General features: G+C 35.8%; 1 protein-coding gene across 1 annotated transcript; it reads right to left on the bottom strand.

Moving 5' to 3' along the window:
• Nucleotides 1-17028: 17028 nt before the first annotated feature.
• LOC109096843 (twist-related protein 2) lies at nucleotides 17029-20458 on the bottom strand. The gene is made up of 2 exons (XM_019110510.2): nucleotides 19745-20458; nucleotides 17029-17352 (listed from the first exon to the last, which is right to left on the bottom strand). Exon 1 carries the CDS (start codon nucleotides 20269-20271, stop codon nucleotides 19780-19782), a length of 492 nt encoding a protein of 163 aa, XP_018966055.1. The 5' UTR covers nucleotides 20272-20458; the 3' UTR covers nucleotides 17029-17352; nucleotides 19745-19779.
• Nucleotides 20459-20843: the final 385 nt, after the last annotated feature.

The raw sequence follows: 20843 nt of genomic DNA, 5'->3' as shown, positions 1-20843 counted from the left end.
CACATGACATGACACAATCCAGGAAGTAGCGGGACCACCAGCTTTCACTCAGAAAACAATCGTAAAATGCCTCTGAGACGACTGTGATACTCAGACAATCTGCATGGGACATTGACGTAGTTTCGGAGCCGCGGCGGCACTTCGAAGCGGCACATAGAACTGTGTATATACGCAATTATGCATGCTGACAGTAGATCATTTGGCTTGACTTTGATTGTACATTGAACTTTTTGATTCTGGACTGATGAAGAGGCGATAATTTGTTTTACAGACTCGTGTTTAGCCTCTCGGCAACTACCTTTGGCATTCTTTTTCTGTGTGTCATGTTCAATATGAGACGCATTAAGGCGGGGATTTGACTCACCGTTGCCATTGTTCCTCGACTTCATTTTTATATATGCCTGTCACATATGACTACTCCACTTTGGGTTGGTGCCCGTTATTTTCTTGTTCGTTTTACTTGCTCGTTTGTCCTGTTTTTTGTTTTGTTTTGTTTTTTGTACTTTTTGGATTATTTACTTGTTCATTTGTCAGTTTTTATGTAGTTGACAATGTGTTTTACATGCTTGCGTCTTTTTTTAATTGGTTTTATCTTGTTTTTTTTTTTTTTTTAGTTGGTTTTGTATTGTTTTTTTTTTTGTATGCGGTTGGGGGGATTTTGTATTTACTACGTTCTGTTCATAGTAGATTTATATTACAAAGATCTAAAGATATATTATATATTATAAAGATTGCAGACTCAATAAGAGAACTAGTATTGCAAAGTGATATATTTCAGTATGTGGTCTGGCTTCGGCCATCGCTGGTTCCACTGAAGGCACTGTTTATTGGTTTCATGCATTCGCAGTAGCATTACTCTGGCACCGTAAACTCTTGATCAAACGGATCTTCGTGGTTCCAGGCTTCAGATTGCTCTTTAAACTCTAAAACAAAAACACTGTACAATTCCTTTGGTAAAAGTCCATTTGGATAGACCAACTAGAGAAGCTGACATCACAGTGATCCTTCTGTGGGGTACATCCAAGATGGATTTTAGTTATTTTAGCGTTATTTTAAATGGGTTTGAATTACATAAGCCTGTCAACAACATGTCCAGGTCATATTTCACCCAGAAAAAGACATAAGAAATTGCATTTTGCTTTTAAAAAAAAAAAAAATGAGGCCAACAAAGCAAAACAGGATCAACCAATGATGTGAGTTTGGGGGTGTGGCTGTCTTTGTTTGACCAATGGCAGACATGGAAGTTTCCAAAATAAGTGTTCAAAAATAATCATTATTTGAAGGTGCAGAAATTATACACGCTTAAAAAGAAAAAAAAGAAATTGTGTAGAAACAATTATCTCTCAGAAATTGCTAGTAAATTTTGCAAATAATTACAAAGTATCAAGTAACACATAAAAATGAAATTTTGAAGTAGAAAAACTGAAATAGTTTTTTCTTGTAAAACATGCATTAAATATGAAGTAATAAAATTATTTAAATTTTAAAATGTTCATGTTTATGAGAATTAACATTCTGAAACAAACTGAAAAGTAAAACGTCTTTTTAAATTATGGTGGGTGAGAATTATCATAAAAATAATTTCATAATGCAAGAAATCCCCAAAATAAGCTTCAGTTTCTTTATGCAAAATATAATTTCTTATTTACCTTCTTTTGATTTTTGGGGTGAAACGCAACCTGGACATGATATTGTGAGATTGTTAGTGTTTCATTTTGCGGTAACAATATCAGCGATCGTTCTCTGGGTTTTTTTCTGTTTTGTAAAATCTTGTTACTCTTACCAAGCATGATCTATTTTGGACATTTTTGCAGTATCATATCCAGACCAAGCCCATCAAATCTCATCTGAATTACTTTCAAGAATGAAGTGCGAAGGCTGACACTGATTTGAAAGTGTCCCGGAAAAGTAAAGCGACATTCCCAAAGAGTCTCATAATAACGAAACATCACTACAAACCACTCTGCAATAATTCTAATGGCAGTCTATCAATACAGTCTTGTCAAAGGGACACTTCTATCCCGGTTCATCCGGATAGTCATTTTCTTTGCTCTTGTTTTGTATAAAAGAAAAAAAACTGCATTCCATTTTTTTTTTTTTTTTTTTTTTTTTTTTTTTTTGATACCTTTCATGTCATTCCTGCTAATTTGCCATGAGGTCTGGCCAGTTGTTTATTTCCAGGCCAGGGTGAAGTTTTTTTCATTCTCTTTCCTTCACAGCTGTAGATTTCTGCATGGTTTGTGCGTCAGCATGCCTTTCTGTCCTTGTAACATATTTGCACAAAGGAGGAACACGGGAGGGTTGAGGCTTTGGAGAACGCATGGGATGGAAGCTCTTCTTTCCTCCTCTGTTTCTGGTCAGTACACAGATTGATGCTCTTGGTGTCCGACGGATGTGCTTTTTACTTGTTTAAAAATGGAATGAAAGAAAAATGACTTTTGAATATTTTACAACAACAACAAGAAAGTTATCTAGCACTTGTGACATACAGACTATAGACTTTATTGTATTTATGTAGAGCATTGTTTTAGGTGAACTACACACTATGCCACATGTTAGACTGTCTGTGAGACTTCTTTTGCTTTCGTTTCTTTTCTGTTTTTTCTACTCTTCCTCGGGATGTAGTTTTGGGCCTGGAGGAAGACTAGAAAAAGATTAGGATCGTTCCTTTAGAAACATCTGGAATCATCAAAGGGCTTTTTCCAGATGCTTGTCAGATATATCTTCAGTTTGTCTAAAAGGAAAAAAAAAAAAAAAAAAAAAAACACTTATCAGCCAGTAATACCTGTGACCACTGTGGCTCGAGAACAGTTCTAGGTTTACAAAATGTAAGAAATGCATATTATTTTTGTCACTTTTTTTTTTTCCATTGTTACAATAGAACTTTTCTTGGGACCTTTGCTCTAACGTTTGTCTTTGACATCAACTATAAAGTTCCTTGTTTTTGAATACCACAATGTCTTGTTTTTATTTCCGAGCACATTCTTTCACGGAATGGATTTACATAATGCAATCAGGAAACGGGGCTCCAATAATAACAGTAGAATCATTTTAGTGATTTAATGCCATATTTTCTATTAAGATCACTTACTTAGGTGAGGTCATTTTCTGCCCTCATATGACATCATTCTTTTATATTCTTTGATCCCCATTTTAGATTTATTATACACTGTCATAACTTGTAGTGCATGTGCGTGTGTGTGTGTGTGTGTGTGTGTGTGTGTGTGTGTTCACTGCTGTGTGTGTGCACATTGGATGGGTTAAATGCAGAGTCACGTCACTTATTGTTAGAAAATTTGTGGGTTAATTATTTTATTTATTATTAGTATTATTGTTATTAACTAAATTATATATTGAATATCCATACTGATATAAGCATGTACAGATATCTGCATTCACAAAGTCATTCATAGTGTTTGTCTAAATATTTGGCTAATTTCATCATTCTTTAATGTTCATTTTAAGATATTACTAGAGATTTCCACTCAAAATCTGCACAGCACATGTGAAAAACGTCTACAGGGAAATCAATGCTCAAGCATTCACCATCATGCGTTGTCTACAGAATGCTCCTGTAGTTTATCCTCTGCATTTTACTCAATGTGAAATGCTTTTTAATCAACAGAACAGGAGTCCGAATATCTGGCGTTGTTAAACCTCATTCATTTCAGTAGGAAGTCCGGGTCCATGTTAATGTGACCGCTGTAGGAGTTCCTGTCACATTGTGCAGGGGCTAATGGTGTGTGTGGTGGTGAACGCTGAGCTTTTCTCATCATTTTACACTGTAATTCTGTGGTGTGCTCTTGGGCGACAGGGACTTTCTGTAAATCTGTTACATAGCAAACAGCAGTGCACCACAAGAACTGTTCTATGAAAAACTGGTGGAGATGAATTGTTTGTGGGGAGAGCAGGGCTGGGATGCTCAGATGTCCCACAGTGTGTTTAAAGCCTGTGGTTTATTGTCACAAACATCAGTTCCCGTCAGTTTGCCTGGAGCACAGAACTTTAGCGTCAGACTCTGAGAATATATCTAAACTATATATATATAATTTTAAATGATCATCTTTGTGCTGAATATACCTGCTTTAAAGCTACAATATAATAGGGATCTTTTCAGATTTTCCAGGAAAGTTCTGAATTTATTATTATTTTATTTTTATTTTTTTAGGTTAAATATTAAGAAAATTAATGGAACACGTTATATAATAAATATTTTTATATCTTTAAATACATTTATGTTTATAAATATTTTAATTTCAAATAAGTGACTTTTTGTACTGACATTCAGATATGCTTTCATTGAAGCTCAAGAAATTCATGTTCATTTCTTTTCACTCACATTGTTGTGCTGATAATACATTTTTTATGAAAAAAAAGTGTTTTAAAAGATGCAAAATAGAGACATGCACAGAAGATAGACACACTGCCATTCAAAGAATCTAATCTTAAATAGGGTTTTAACCAAAATCTATTTTTAACATTGATAATAGTTTCTTGAACAGCAAATCAACATAACACTGAATGCTGGAGTAACGATGCAAAAAAAAAAAAAAAAAAAATAATTAATAACAGGAATAAATTACATTTTTAAATATATAAAATATATTTCACAATATTATTGTTTTTGCTGTGTTTTGAGTAAATAAATGCACTCTTGGTAAGCATAAGAGACTTTCAAATACTTTTTTTTTTTTAATCTTAACACAATGTATTTCAACAAGTATATATATATATATATATATATATATATATATATATATATATCAATCTGGATTGATTAGATTCAAAGTGATAATTATATACATAGGCGCCAATTACATGCATTGATAAGGTACACTTTGTTCATTATTTATTGATTTAAATAAGTACCGAGAGATGTAACAAAAATAAGCACGATGTTGAATATATTTTAAAATAATATATATATATTTTTGTGGTGAGGGCCTGTGTTTTGAGCACTGCTCCCTCTGTCCAGGCGAGGGCAACAGGGAGGAGAGCAGCTTACAGTAGTCACGACAGAGATTAGCAGCTCTTAGAAGAGACAAGGGTCAGATGTCTGTCCAAATATACAGGGGCATGTTAGAGCAAGATATCTCCAGTGGATTGACCAGCATAAACAAAAACATCTCCCTGATCGCTAAGAGGCAGTCAAATAAACAACCTGTAGAGCAGCTAATTCGAGTCCAGCGCTGCTGAATTGACTCTTTAGACATATCGCAAGAAATATGCAATCAATGTTGCCTACAGTATGTCACAAAGGAGCATGTTTGAATATTCAGAAATCTGGCACCCTCGGAAGTGATAATAAACCAAGGGCAAGTGTGAAAGGAGACGAGAGAGACGATTTTACCATCTCAGGGGTTTATCAAAGAATCCTCAAAATAAAGAGGCATCACAGTTTCCACCAAAATATTAAGCAACACAATGATTTCAACATTGATAATAATGAGAAATGTTTCTTGAGCAGCAAATCAGCACATTCGGATAATTTCTAAAGAATCACGTGACACTGAATACCTCTGAAAATTCAGCTTTGCCATCTCAAGAATAAAATTTATTTTCAAGTATATTTAAATAGAAAACAGTTACTGTGAAAAGTAATAATATTTCACAAATTTACAATTTTTACTGTATTTTTAATCAAATAAATGCAGCCTTGGTGAGCAGAAGAGTCTTCTTCCAAAACCCGACCCTAATTTTTTGAATGGTAGTGTATATAATATGCAATGAAACTACTGTTTTAAAGTCATAATCTGTTTTATATTTCCAAATTATCAGAATATCCAACGGGGGAAAAAAACATGTAGAGTGAAACTTGTTTATTAATGATTTTTAAAGTGAGAGAATTGGCCAAAACGTCACTCTGCTTGCTAAGAAGCAATCAAATAAACAACCATTAAAGCGGCTAATTCTAGTCCAGTTCTGCTGAATTCACTCTTTGGGTCGACAAGCAGAAAATATGCAAACAATGTCGCTCATGTCAGAAAGCAGCGTGTTTGAATATTCATAAACCTGGCACCCTGGGAAGTGTGGCATGGTTAAGCTAATAAACCGAGCGCTAGTGTAAAAGGAGATGCGAGAGACAATATTTACCGTCTCGCGGATCGACATAAGGTGACGTGATCCCCAGGAATGCGTTCACATATTCAGCTCCACGGGAGTCAGTTTGAGGTGAGTGTCAGTGAAACGTTTAGAGACTGTCAGTAGAACTGTTGACCAGGTCGCTGAACCCCGTGACCTTTGCCCTCCGGCTCGGGGTCAGGTAAACCCAGTGCGGTCTCTGCATTTGATTTAAGACCCTGAACTCTTTCCCAATTGGGTTTCTACACGCCATGCATTCCCACAATAAACCCGTCTTGGAGAACACAAGCCCGATGCATCAGACGAAAAACCTCTAACTAGTTTCTGACAATTTGGTCTGTGGTCACACAATTCAGCGTTGTTCTATCTCTAGCTATCGTTCTCCTTTTTCCCTCATCCCTCTGCTCATCCTCATTTGAGGTGGCTCAGTCTGTCATTACAGTCTGCTATATTAGAGAAGGGCCTCCTTCAGAGCGTCGCTTGCCACTTCTCGGCAGTTTTTAATTGTGGCTCTGAGGTGGTGGATGAAGGCAGCTGCATCTCAGAGCCAAATTACAGATCAGCCTTACAGAGCCGGAGCGATATGACACAAGCCGTAAGACCTCCGCTTCACCCTGTGGGTGTGGACGAGAGCTTCTCCTCAAATTTAGACTGTAAATCGCATATTTAGATTTTAAATTCTGACTGGATGAGCCACATTCAAAGCTGCTGTATAATAGCCAATAAGCCCCCAGCTGTGCTTTCTATATTAAAGTCAAAAGGTCATATGTCATTTTACTAAACTGGTACAATATTTGAGGGGAAAAATCCATTGAGGATTGACAAGAAAGTTTGAAAAGGGATTTGTGATGTCAGTGAATAATCCAAACATATCAGGGGTGGAAAAAGTTCGATTTTGATGAAACATTATCTCTAGCTATCATTCTCCTACAGGAAAAACATACATTTAAGGTACAATCATTAAGTATTAGTTAACATTAGTTAGACATTATTAATTAAAAATAATAATAATAATAAGTTTATTAGACTATTTAATTTATTAATCTATGTTTGGTCATTTCCACACATACCAATTTATTGTTAACACTTCAGGCTGTATAATTTAACATTAGCTATTATTAATAAACAACAAAAAGTGTTTTAATTAAATAAAATGATTTCTGTAGGGAAAAAATAACATTTATGATAACTAATGCTTTTGATAAATTGAACCTTGTTGTACAGTAAAGTTTTGCCAAATACATGCATACAGTATATCTATTTTTTATATTATTGTATTTAAATAAACACAAATGAATTCTAAAGGCCTAAGCATCTATTAAGAAAGTAAGTAGCATACATTATGATTTCATGTTTCCGTCAGACTGTATTTTAAGGTCCAATTCTCGTTATTAACAAACCATTAACTACGACTTTTGCCTCAAAAAAAACTACTCACTTGCTGTTTATTAATCGTTAGTAAGGTAGTTGTCTAGGGATGTAGAATATGGTCATGCAGAATATGTGCTTTACAAGTACTAATAAACAGCCAATATGTTATTAATAGGCATGCTACTAAGTTAATATAGTTAATAGTGAGAATTGGTTCCTATACTAAAGTGTTACTCGTGTTTCAAACAGCAAATAAAAATTCTATAATGAAGCTTTTCACAGCAATAATGCTATTGCAATAACTGTTCATTTCAATATTTAATTTTAATAAATTTATCCAAAAATGTAAATTCTGGCATAATTTACCCTCATATCATTCTAAACATGCATTTGACTTGGTTACCAACATTCTTCAAAATATCATCTTTTGTGTTCCACAGAAATAAGAAAGTCGTACAGGTTTGGGATAACATGAAGGTAAGTAAATATGACAGAATTTTAATTCTGTGGGTGAACTATCCCTTTAACTATTTAAACTATATATATATATATATATATATCTATATATATATATATATATATATATATCAATAAGCCATTTGAGGACATGCGCTAAACTGATTTTTTTTTTAGACTGTCCTCTTTGTGACATGCTCTGTAACACACAACTTCTCATGGCTTATTGTTTTATTTGATCATCTGTCCAGCCATTTGATAATATTTTGTCTGAAGACGAGGATGTTGATGGCACTTGTGCTGTGCCGAGTTTGTTTTATGCTCAAATATTTCCAGACACTGCGCGCTTGTCCTCCTGGTCGACTGTCATCTTCAGTCTCGCGTGTGCTGTGTTTTGAGAGCTGTGTGCTGTTTGCTTGTCTTTGCTGTGTTTAGTCTAAAACCAGTGCCCACCCGAGAGCCTACAGGGAAGACATATCTGTGTACTGACCCGTCACTGCATGCCCCGCACTGCACTGCAGGTGCTGCTGCCCTGAGAGGAAACAAACGCAGGCCCACTCTTCCTATTTCCTACTTGATCATTTTCAGTATTGACATAAAGAACCTCACTGTTTGATTCTGCTTTGCATGTGAAGACAAGACTGTCATAAATGTTTACCATCACAGAAAAGGAGCAAGGAAAGGTGTTTCTCTAGGGCCATGCCGTATTTTTCTCATTAGGTACTCACACAACTTTTTAAGAGAGCACACAAACACAACCCACATCAATTTATGCCTGTTGTGTTAGTCCAAATTACACAGGTGCCCTATCCCCTTCCGGCTGTATGAGATCAAAAAATGGAGCGGGACGGGAGGGAATCTACCCCCTTGGAGCAAGTTTAATTTCAGCCCCCCTTCAAATTCCCTGCGGCTGCGCCAACCGTGTAAAGGGACTGTATGTTTTATCCCGCTGCCTTCACATGAGGAAGTCATTAACATCTCCGTGCATCTCTGCTCTCTAATCTCCCTGAACCTGCGTTTCATCCACCAACAACACAACAACAAATATAGTGAATTATGCATTTATCTCAAATAGATCATTAGTGCTGTTTGCTAAGGTAAGTAACACCATTGCGTATGCTTAGTGATTTGAATAAACCCCTAAAACTAAGTAGCCTAGGCTATTTAACTTTGGCACGTAACATGTCCTGCACCGCTAAGGACATGACACTTAGGCTACGTTTATATACAAAACGATTTAGTCAAAAACTTAAAAGTTTTTCCATGACAATTTTTTCAAAACGATTTGCGTTTACACATATTCGTGAAAACAGCCAAAAACGCTGTATTATGTATGCCAGGCCAGTAGTTGGCGCTGTCACCTTGTTAGTAAACAGTTCCTGTAGGGAAGTATATGATGCGTCTCCGCTGTTGGTTGTAATATTGGTGAAGTAAATCCACACTTTGCTCAAGAAGCGTCAGCAAACTCTTGAGCAGCAACAACAGTACCATGTACTCCGCCATTGTTGTGTATGTTTGTTCGTGCTTGCCTTTAAAATCGTCACGTACCGCGCATGTCTACATACTTAATATGTACTATGCACGCACATGACATCACCGTTTTCAAAGATTTCCGTGTTGGGTGTTTATACGGAAACAATAAACGGTGGCGTTTTCAAGAATTTGTATTTTGAAACCCGTTTTCAAAAATAAGCGTTTTCAGTCCCCAAAACGCCGTTGTTGTGTAAACGAACAAGCAAAACGCATAAAAAGTTTCCCGTTTTGGGCTGAAAACGTTCTGTAAATGGCCCCTTAGTATTTTTTTTTTTTTTTTTTTTTACTTTTAAAATGCTAATAAAAGAACAGGGTCTGGAGACGCGTTTTTGAAAGGTTGAACTGCTGTGAATGTTTTAGAACGCAGTGTCATATGCGAAACGCGAATGGAACAGTCAAACATGTCCAGCTTGGGCATGTTTACTTAGAAAAATAATGAAAAAGCAGCACAGTGTAATTCAAAAAACTTTCAAAAAATGCAACGCTGAACTTAAAGGGGTAGTTCGCCCCCCCCCAAAAATTAATTTGATTGTTAATTGACTTACCTTATTTCTTCAGTAGACTTTTAGCTGAAACCATGGTGCTTGGTAATTCAAAAAAAGTCAGCAGCTACCCATTGAGAGAAAAAAAAAAGCATATATGGGAACACAAAATAAATACCCGTAGTTCATGACGATACATTGAGGTCTTATGAAGCAAAACAATTGGTCTGTGCAAGAAACTAAACATTATTTAGTGCAGTATTACCTGTAGTCCACAGCCTGCAGGCAAACAGTAAGGAATGATGTCTGGTTTGATGACGAATCAATCTTTGGAACTGGTTCTAAGCAACTGTATGTTAGTTTGTTTACCTTGAAACATAACTTTTAAAATCATTCTGATGGTACACTGACTTCTAATAAGGCGAATGGCTTCTGTTTCTTTCCCACGCTACCTGCCAAACTTCTGTTCTGGAAGTATGTAGGTTTGTTGAGCGGTATGAAATTCCACAAAAAGGGCGGATTGCTGGAAACAAATGCACGTGTATGGCTATGCACAGTAATTAAGACAATGAATCCCACTCATTTAATAGGACCTCAGCCATATGTATATAGGATTTTTTTTTTTCTTAGTTATGCATCCACATAGCAACACACTGCACTGCAGTCTAGTTAAATCCAATTACTGTATTAGATATTTTTATCTAATAGAGCTCTTCAAAAACATTGCATTTCATTTTGACTGTTTCTTCTTCTTTTAAGTCAAGACGTTAATGTTGCTTCATGTATGACAAATATACAACTTGAATCCTCACATGTAAGATATTACAATGCAGAATTGCAAACAGAAACTTCTCGTTTTGAATATCATGTTTTATATGCTTCATAGTTACCAGCAGAGGGATTTAATTTATGAGATAGGTGGCCTGCAAAAACACACATCTATCTCTCAATCTTTCAGTTTGTACATACATCTATCTTTCTATTAACTCTCATATGTATATATGTGAGTGTATGTCTATGTGTGTGAGAGAATCTGAGTTAAATCTGACTTTTTGTCTTAACCAGGCATAACTGGGAAAACCAAAAAATGCCAGACCATTTTGTGGGTCGACTTGTTTCTAAGTAATTTGTCGTCCACACTTAAAGTGAGAACACTGCACAATTCAATGAGGTTTGACAGTGTTGTATTATGTGGTGTCATGCTAGAAAAGCTCCACCCACATTGAAATCTTACTTGTCCATATGCTGCACTTAGATATATATTAAATATCAAATATGTTCTTGGTTGTGATTGTATCAAACTGCACAGAATTTTCACTTTTAGTGTAGCTAGCCAAATTACTTGCTGGAACCTTGCACCGTGCTTGTTTATAGGACATGGGGTATCAGGGGTTTGTGAGAGAATAACAGCTCCTCATCTCAGTAGCCTGGTGTGACCTTTCTTCTAATGAAGAGGAAAGTGGTCTGGTGTGTGAGTGTGCCGTGGTATGAACCCACAGACGAGACGGGATCAGATTACCGCAGCTAGTGTGTGAGCTATCACACCTTAGTTAACCACTGAACATTATTGCAAGTTGCCTGATCCAGTTAAGGTGATGAATTTCTGCTCTTTTAGCTCTTGAACGTTGTGTATAAGGCCATTGTTTTTGTTATATTTTACAGCTGCTCTCGTTATACACTTTAATGAAGGCCTGAGACCGAATAGAGATGCTGGTGAATCATAATAAAGAATTATGTAAAACCGCTGCTAAACGCTGAGTAAGAGCCACATCAGTCCGGAGGTAATTTCCATAGCCTGGTCTGCATGTGTACAGCATACCAGCTTTTACAGCCACTTTAGTGTTTTAAGCCATTTTCTTGTCCAGTTTGATTCTGCCTCCAAGAGCAGCGGAAATCTTCCCAGCGGTGGAAAGACTGGAGGAATTTTAGAGAGGACGGGGGGAGTGATGTGCTTTTGGAGTGATTGTGGCTGAGTTCACAGTGTTTTTGGTGCTTCCCAGGGTGAAGGAAGAGGTGGTGTTGCTGGCAGTGTAAGACTGAAAGTCTGTTCCCTCTCACAGGTAATGGATTATAATAATAATAATAAGCATAATTTGTATAGTGCTTTTTTTTCAAAGCTCAAGGTCATTTCACAGTGAAATTACAAGCACATTCACTCAGAAATGAACATGAATGAAAACTACAAACTAAAAACTAAAAACTAAAAAAAAAAAAAAAAAACTTTAAAGCTGTACACCCCTTTGCTAAAAGTTTAAAATAGCATAGAATCTGCTTTATTATGCCTTATGTACTTTAATTGTTGGTAAAGTGTTGCTGACACAGTTGCTAAGCAGTTGCTAGGGTGGTTGCTAGACAGACATATTGTTAGCTGGTTGGTTATTTGGTTAGTTATCACCCATTAAGGTAGTTGAAAACATCATTAGGAATCATCCTTTAGGGTCTTTTAAAATTTCAGTAATTAGGAATCATCCATTAAAGTCGTTGAACATTTCAGCAGTCAGAACCATCCATTAAGGTATGCATAATGATAATGTATAGCCAGTTAGAGAGATCATCCATTAGGGTCTTTAAAAAATATAATTTGTTAATTGGTTACTTAGTTAGGAATTATACATTCGTCTTTGAAAGTTTCCAATTTAAATATTTAGTTAGGAATCATCTGTTAAGGTCTTTGAAAATGTCAGATTTCAATTGTTAGTTAAGAATTTATTTATTTAGTGATGAATCATTTAGGGCCTTTAAGATAGTTAGCTGTTAGTTAGTGAAACGTCAATAGTTGTCAGTTATTTAGTTAGTGGAGAATCTTTCATTAGGGTTTCAAAAGTTAGTTAGGAATCATCCATTAGGGCTCTTTTAAAATTTTGACAGGTCCCTGGATGTCCTGATCTTACCTCCCACTACTATTTTCTTCCTACTATTTATATATATATATAAATATATATATATATATATATATATATATATATATATATATATATATATATATATATATATATATATATATGGTCTTCTCTCTTTTCTATGTATATGTGACGGTCTAGAGCATTTTAGAACTGTTCTTTTCCTCCATAATCCCTTCCTGGCTTTTTGGATTATTTATTCTAAATGTAAATATCTCCACCTGATGTTCCCAGATGAAACTCTCTCGGTGTACAGCACTCCACCTGTGCCGGAACACCTGCCCTATAGACGCTTTGTCCCAGAACGCCTGTTCGTAACACTGTCTGAATCTACTGTCCTTTGACCATGTCCTGATTTGATCTGCTGGTCGGTGATTCAGCGCAGACGTTTGTATGCGATCTAAGGCCAAACATGTGCTGCATTGCCACGTCATCTAGAGCACGGATGCTGTCCTGCGTGTTCGTATATTGTACACGTGGAGCTGTTTTAGGGCAAGAAGGCCAGGATCAGCCTCAGATGAGTGTTATGGGATCACTCATCTCGATTCCGATTATCGTCATCCGGAGAGCCTTAAAATCAGCATTTGAGTTCCCTCACAAGAATATCATTTGCTATACTAGCTACAAACTTTTGTTCGCTGCACATAATATGAAACATTAAAGCAATAAGCCTCTCAAAGCCATGGGTAATTATTTGAGATATTTAAAAAAACATTGCAATCTAAACACTGTACCCCAGTGAATTTCATTTTGTGTACCAAAAAACATTTTTCATTATATTTTATATTCTACAGAAGAAAGAAAGAGTTACACAAGGGGTTTACACAAACACAAGGTTCAATAGTAGAAAAAACAAAAAAAAATATTCTACTAAGAATGGTAATATAATTCATCAGGCCCACTGTAGACTGTTTATAGTGTAGCTTAGCACATTAATATCAGTGTGATGCCACAGGTGTGTTGGATTCATCAGCATTTTACAACAGTTTTTAGCAAGGCACACTAAATCAGAAGTTTGTCTGATGTAAGAGAGCTAGTAGATTTTTTCTTTTTTAAAACCTGCCTTTTAGTTGCTTATATTTCCTCTGTAACTTATAGTTTACTATCAACACAGAAGGTGAGAGTAAGCCACTAGGGTGGTAGCCTACAAATCTGATTCTAGGTTTAGCAGAAGGAAATGTGTGTCCAGGGCCCACCCCCACAGTGTAATGTAATCTTGGCATTAGCCTGAACATGAAATCCTTTCTGCGGCGCATGCAGCGTAAACCTTTACTTTATCCGTTTTACTGCAAATTAAAATTTTGTTGCTTTTTCCGTCTGATTTTACGGGAAACATCTGGGGCTCGCACCACTCCGTAACTGTGGCCTGAGGCATTCTGGCTCAGAAGGAAGGCGGGAATAATGAGACATTATCAAACACGCTCCTGATGGATATGCACTCTCCCTCAGCACACAAGCTTTTTTATTATTTAATTTTTTTTATTATTTTTTTTTTTTTTAAATCCATGTGCCTCTCACATCATTAAGATTGTCTATTAATGATGGGATATCCGAATCTTTTTTTGCGAATCGGTTCTTTCGGCAAAAAAGATTCAGTGATTCTTTTCCATTATGACTAGGTCTGTTTAATCATGGCTTTGCATATTACTTGCTCTAAAACTTACCAATAAAGTCTTTTGTATCCACATGTTGCTGTTTCTTTCATTTTTCCCCCCTGATAAAATTGTATTAATAGCCTAACCATTTTTATTTATAGTAGTTTAATTCCTGATTTAGAACCTGCATATATATTTTTTTATACATTAAAAAAAAAATACTTAAAATCACTTACATCACTCGACTAAAATAGTATTTGCATTATTTAATGAAGTGATATTTATTAAAACCAACACGTTTCGAGTATTTTCGCTTTTTACGTACTTTTGTTCGGTTCACTCCAGCTTTATTGATTCACTCATGGTTTCTCCTTAAGATTTGTACATGTTCAAAAGTGTCGACAGACACAGCTGACTCAAAACGTCCTTACTGATTCAGTCCAATGCGTTATAGGCCCATGTGAACGAACCTTTAAGTAGAATTCGTGAATGAATCATTTTGTGAACAAGTTTGACCACTTCATTAAAAAGATCCTATTCGAGATCCGAATCGGACATCACTAATTGAGACCCACTCTTCCTTAACGCATTAAGCACATATCTCTTTAAAAGATTGTTTTCTTTCTCCAAAAATTGTGCATCTCAGATTTTTAGTCGTTATAGTCTTTTTCTGATTTGATTCGTACACCAAGATATTTTTGTTGAGACTGGGAGATTGACAGACTAGACGTGTGAACCAATTTTACTGTATCAAAACCAAAAGTGCTCTTGCATTCTGTATAGCCTACATACAGAATGCAGGGATTAATAAGGTCTAACTGCCCTGAGATTATAAAAAAAAGAAGGTTGACATTGTAGCCTATAGCATAATCTTTTATTATTATTTCCTTTAAAAATTAGCACCGAAGCAATTATGTTTTAAAACACTGACTTTTAAAATAGCTACTTTTGTGAAACCAAAATAAGTGTGGCATAACAAGCATGCAGGAAGTAATTTTGTTGTCATGTGACAAGAAAACCATAACACAGAGAGAGGACCTTTTGTAGGCTACTTGATGGTTACACCACCACATCATTAGAGTCATAAAATCCCTTTTTTTATTGAAAATGTTATTCAGATATGTACAAAACCTACATGAATGCTGTTTTAAACAAACTATTTTTACCTAATAAAACTATTTTATATTTTTAAACATGTTTTATAATCTCAGACATCACGCCATTGACCCATATAGCCTACAGACATACAGCCTAGCTGATATAAAGGTTCTTGACAAAGTTCAATAGTTGACTTCGATTATTATTTAAAGCTCCAAAATATCCTAAAATCAAATAAGTTGATCAAAAGCAAATAAAATAATACACACAAGCTTTTAAATAGTTATTAGGTGCCATAAAACTGGAAATAAAAGTTTTCTGACATAGTATGTTGGGATTTAACACCATCAGATGTTTCAAAAAGCAGTTAAATTATTCTTGAACAGGCCCACAGAACAACAGAGCTTTTATCAAACATTAATGCCTCAACAGTGGAGTCGTTTCTTTTAGATTTCTATCAAGCTAAGCCTGGGAAAATGAGATGTAAACAATTAAATGCTTTGCGAGCGTTGGTGTAGATTTAAAGGAGAAATGAAAAGGTCTGGTAGGGGTCCGGTATTTAAATGCGGTGGTTATCTGCGGTTGTTAAAGCATTTGCCTCCAGCCGTCTGGATTCAGTGATTTCTTCTTATTAAAGCGGACAAGCTTTTTTTTATAAGCTTAGGGGTAAAACTGGCTGGACTTTCTCTTCGGCTAATGAACCTGCACTGTTTTATAACAGTTTCTTTTTGTAGCAAAATAAGGGGAAAATCTGAATGTTGAAAACTGGCATATCTAGGGTGATGATGTGGAGAAATCAAAGTGTTCAGCCTACGTGTTCAAAAATATGTTTTAATAAATAAGCAAAATGTACAATGGACGGAAATCGAAAAATGTTGCATAGGAAAAATCAAATGTATGCATTCATCCATGCAGCGTACTTCAAGAAAGTATTGCTCTAAATTGCATTGGTCCCTTAAAAAAAGCTGACAATACTCACAGGTAGCCTATATGTGACCCTGGACCACAAAACCTTAAGTGTCTTAAGTGTCAATTTTTCAAAACTGAGATTTATACATCATCTGAAAGCTGAATAAATAAGCTTTCCATTGATGTATGGTAGAACAATATTTGGCCGAGATACAACTATTTGAAAATCTGGAATCTGAGTGTGCAAAAAAAAAATCAAAATACTGATAAAATCACCTTTTAAAGTTGTCCAAATGAATTCTTAACAAAGCATATTACTAATCAAAAATTAAGTTTTGATATATTTATGGTAGAAAATGTACAAAATATCTTCATGGAACATTGTCTTTACTTAATATCCTAATGATTTTTGGCATAAAAGAAAAATCGATAATTTTGACCCATACAATGTTTTTTTTGGCTTTTGCTAAAAATATACCCCAGTGACTCAAGACTGGTTTTGTGGTCCAAGGTCACATATGTACAATACTTTGTTGTTCATATATATATATATATATATATATATATATATATATATATATATATATATATATATATATATATATATATATATATATATATATAAACTCTTCTGTTCAGAGACAAACACGCAATATAGTTTCCATACAGATAACAGCTGGCCTTCCTGTACTATCATCATGGCGACATTTAAGAATAACTTGCGAAAAAGATTAAATGTATTTGACGACAAAGGAGACGTCATCTACGTTTCCTCTAAGTATATAAAAAGCTCCTTTCGCTGTGTCCTTCATGAGGATGCTCAAGTCCGTAGGTGTATCTACTGAATGTCCTTTGGCCACGTCACTGAGGTTTAGAGGTTCATCAATAAATCCTTTGGTGTCTTCAAAATTAGTGGAAGTAAACAGTCTGTGGAAGGAAAGAAAAACATAACTAAGAAAGGTTCAAAAAATCTGCTTCTTTCAATCAGATACGCCTAAAAAAAAAATTTATATGAAGGCCTAAAGTTTCGAGGTTCGCCTGTGGTTGAATGCACAGCCTTGGATTAAAATGTAGAGAAATGGGAAGCTATTAATGAGCCCATTATTTAATTCTGAGTGGGAGCACATGCTTACACAGGAAAAGGCTTGGTTCAAACATGTTACACAAATCCCAGGTGGAGTTACGTCACTGGAAAATAACTGTTTTAGGAGGTCATTTGGTTTGAAATGCAAAGCCGTACACCTGCCTTTCTTCTGACTTCTCAGTAGCACATAGTACTTTATGCAAATAAATTCATAAGAATCAGTTAGAATACAATCTAATGTCATCACAAGGATTGAGTTTAACATTTTTTGACAGCTGTGTGCTGTCTTGATTGATGGAGGCATAATCCAGCACACATAACAAAACCTATCCAGCTAGACTCAGTTGGGATGATTAAAATGCATTACTCATTTCAATTTATCATCATTTTAATTTTTTTAATAGCTTATTGGTGATTTAAAATAGGACTGTATTAAGTATTATAGACATGCAGGTTCATATAACAAATACCACAGGATATAACTAATAAGCTGGAGTCCTACAAACATACTTTAGCTAAGTAAATAAAATGTAAAAATCACAAAATTCTGTTTAGTATTTGCTCATATTGTATCACATTTGAGCCTGAAAGATGTCAGTCTTTGGTTTCAGTGGTTATGGTGCAGTTATTTCACAAGCATAAACATGGTTTTAGGTGGCAGCGCACCTTCTCACTTAAAATTCAAGTTTCCAGTAGAACCAAAAAGAACGTCACTTCCTGATGTCATAGAGCAGAACCTTTTAGATCAACTGAGCAGTTCTTCCTAATACAGGTGTTTTAAAGAACGCCAAACACTGATCTGAAGAACGGGTTTTCAAGAACTGTTTTAATCTCCCAGACTGAACGTTTATTTCTAGTAGTGTAGACCAATGTTTTTTTTTTTTTTCTTTTCTCTCTCTCAGTGTTTTCAGAGAACATTAGATTCTTCGTTCGTGTGTATAAATAAAAACATTCGAATGCATCCCGTTTCTCCTCAATCATGAGAATTCTTTTCCATTTCTCTTTCACTGTGTTTCAGCTATCGTTTGTTAATGCGCTTTGTAGCCAGTTTTTAAATCGCTGAGCTTTGTTCACTAAAGGGAAAATGTTCCACTAAATATAAATGATCCGTGAGGAGCTTCTCACGGTTGGGTTGTTAATCGTTTCATAAGATCGACGATATAATGTGAATATGTTTATTATTACTGGATAAAAGTCGGGAACGCTCTGACCCAGTGTGATATGAATTTATCCGACAACAATGAGAGTCCAGCGTTTGCTTTCTTTGTTATTTGTAGAATATATATATATATATATATGCTAGAGTATTGCCATACTGACTGTGATTTCTCTCTTGTGATTTTACTAGAAATATTTGGCTCTATGAGTTTTAGCAGTCAAGGAATTTGTATTCAGTTCAAAATAATTGCGTTGAACTTTCATTTCTTACTCTAAATGCTGTCTTTCAAAACCCTGTTTTGGGGGTTTTACGATTTTATGTTTGTATTTAAAGCATAATAATTTACTATATATGTGCATGTTCTCCCATATTAATTTAGTAAAAATGGCATACCATGACCTCATTATGCGATTATAGCATTTCTGTTATAATCGCTGAGATGCCACTGGTTTATGTCCTAAAGTAGAATTTTTTTAAAAAAACTTTTTTTTTTCTTCTGTGACAACAGATTAAATTGAATACCCCTTGATAGCTATAATTGTCCTCTACATTAAACGTTGATATTTATAAAGTAATCTTATAAAGACATTCTAATAATAATAATAATAATAATAATAATAATAATAATAATAATAATACAAAATAAATAAATATGACTTAGTCTAACATTTAAAATCAACATTCTTTTTTTTATTCTAGTTATTCTGTATTATAAACTGTAAAATAGTCAAAATGCCTTTTGAGCTTGGCCTCAGGAGGATGTAAACATTCCTTCAGTGGAATCGGTTCAGGTTATTGCTGTAGTAGCACATATCCACGCATCAGAATAATAATATATATATTTTCAATAATTAAAAACTTTAACTATAACTAAACAAATCTAAATAGGAATTTGTAGGGTGTCAAGAGGATATATAGTGCTGCATTCGCGCACTTAGCTGTCAGTGTCAGTTGTCCAGAACAGCTGGAGTTTCTCTAAAAGCCTGGTTTTACTGCAGTAACGTAGTAAAAGTTATCAAAGAGCTAGCTCGACAACATGAGAACGTCTTGAGCTGAACTGGCATCTTTCTACCCACCCTTTCGGCATTGTTCAGACAGACGAGTGTCTCCGCTAGTGGGACGCAGACATCGACCACGCGCCCTCCATCCTCCACACCGAGAAGGCGTAACTGAGTCTCTCGTGCGCGACGTAGCTGCAGCTCGACATCTTGCTGTCCATCTCGTCGCTTTGCAGCACCTGACAGAGGAAATCAATGTACCTGGAGGCGAGCTTGAGCGTCTGTATCTTGCTGAGTTTATCCGAGGGGAGCGTGGGGATGATTTTGCGCAAAGACGCGAAGGCTTCGTTCAGCGACTGAGTCCTTTGCCTCTCCCTGACGTTCGCCAGGACGCGCTGGTTCTGCAGCTCCTCGAACGACTGAGTGCTGCTCGGGCTCGGCTTTTTGCTCCGTTTATTCACGGAGCTCGGGCTGCTGCCGTCCTCGCTCGACTTTTTACTGGGTCTCCTCTTCCTCCCGAACCTTTTCTGCTGTCTGTCCAACTCCTCCTCGCTGGTCACCAGGCTGTCCACTGGGGAGACGGGAGAGCTTGAACTCTCTTCCATTTCTTTTTTAAAGAAATGAGAAGGTCGAGGAGAAAACGCGCTCTCCACCTTCGAATCCGTGGTTACACCGTTATATCCGTGCGTTTTTCTGGGGTTAGTTTGTCCTCCCGAAGTCCCGAGACTGCGCCTCCACTTCCAGAAGCAGAGCTTGGCACAGTTTTCCTCCCGCAGGAAGTTTTTCTTTTACTTTTTTTTTTGGGAATTTTTATTATTGTCTGTTGTTATAAATACTAGTGTGAATGGAGGGGGAGGAAGCGCTGCTCTCTGATTGGTGGACTAATAAACGAGGAGGACCAGTCTAAAGTTACACTGCACCTCTCCACCGGCTGCCACTCAAATTGTACCCCACTTTTAGATTGATGCTCCCAGTTTTAGACGATATGTCACTCTCACACTGTAAAAAATAATAACATTTAAATGGAAAAATAATGTAAAACGGTGCAGAAGAAACGGGCAAGTATGATGGTAAAAATGGTATTATGAAATTATAAGATAATTTAAGAAATTACAGATGTAAAATATTTTACATTGTACTTCTAAATGTTCTTTTTTTTTTTTAAGATTATCTCAGT

Source organism: Cyprinus carpio, chromosome B9 (genome assembly GCF_018340385.1).
Source record: "Cyprinus carpio isolate SPL01 chromosome B9, ASM1834038v1, whole genome shotgun sequence".
Taxonomy (NCBI): domain Eukaryota; kingdom Metazoa; phylum Chordata; class Actinopteri; order Cypriniformes; family Cyprinidae; genus Cyprinus; species Cyprinus carpio.
The sequence above is the reverse complement of the archived record's forward strand: the minus strand, read 5'-3'. Positions and strand labels throughout refer to the sequence as shown.

Excerpts from the sequence above, each read along its gene's own strand:
- LOC109096843 (XM_019110510.2), bottom strand. The coding sequence starts at position 20,271 with ATGGAAGAGAGTTCAAGCTCTCCCGTCTCCCCAGTGGACAGCCTGGTG.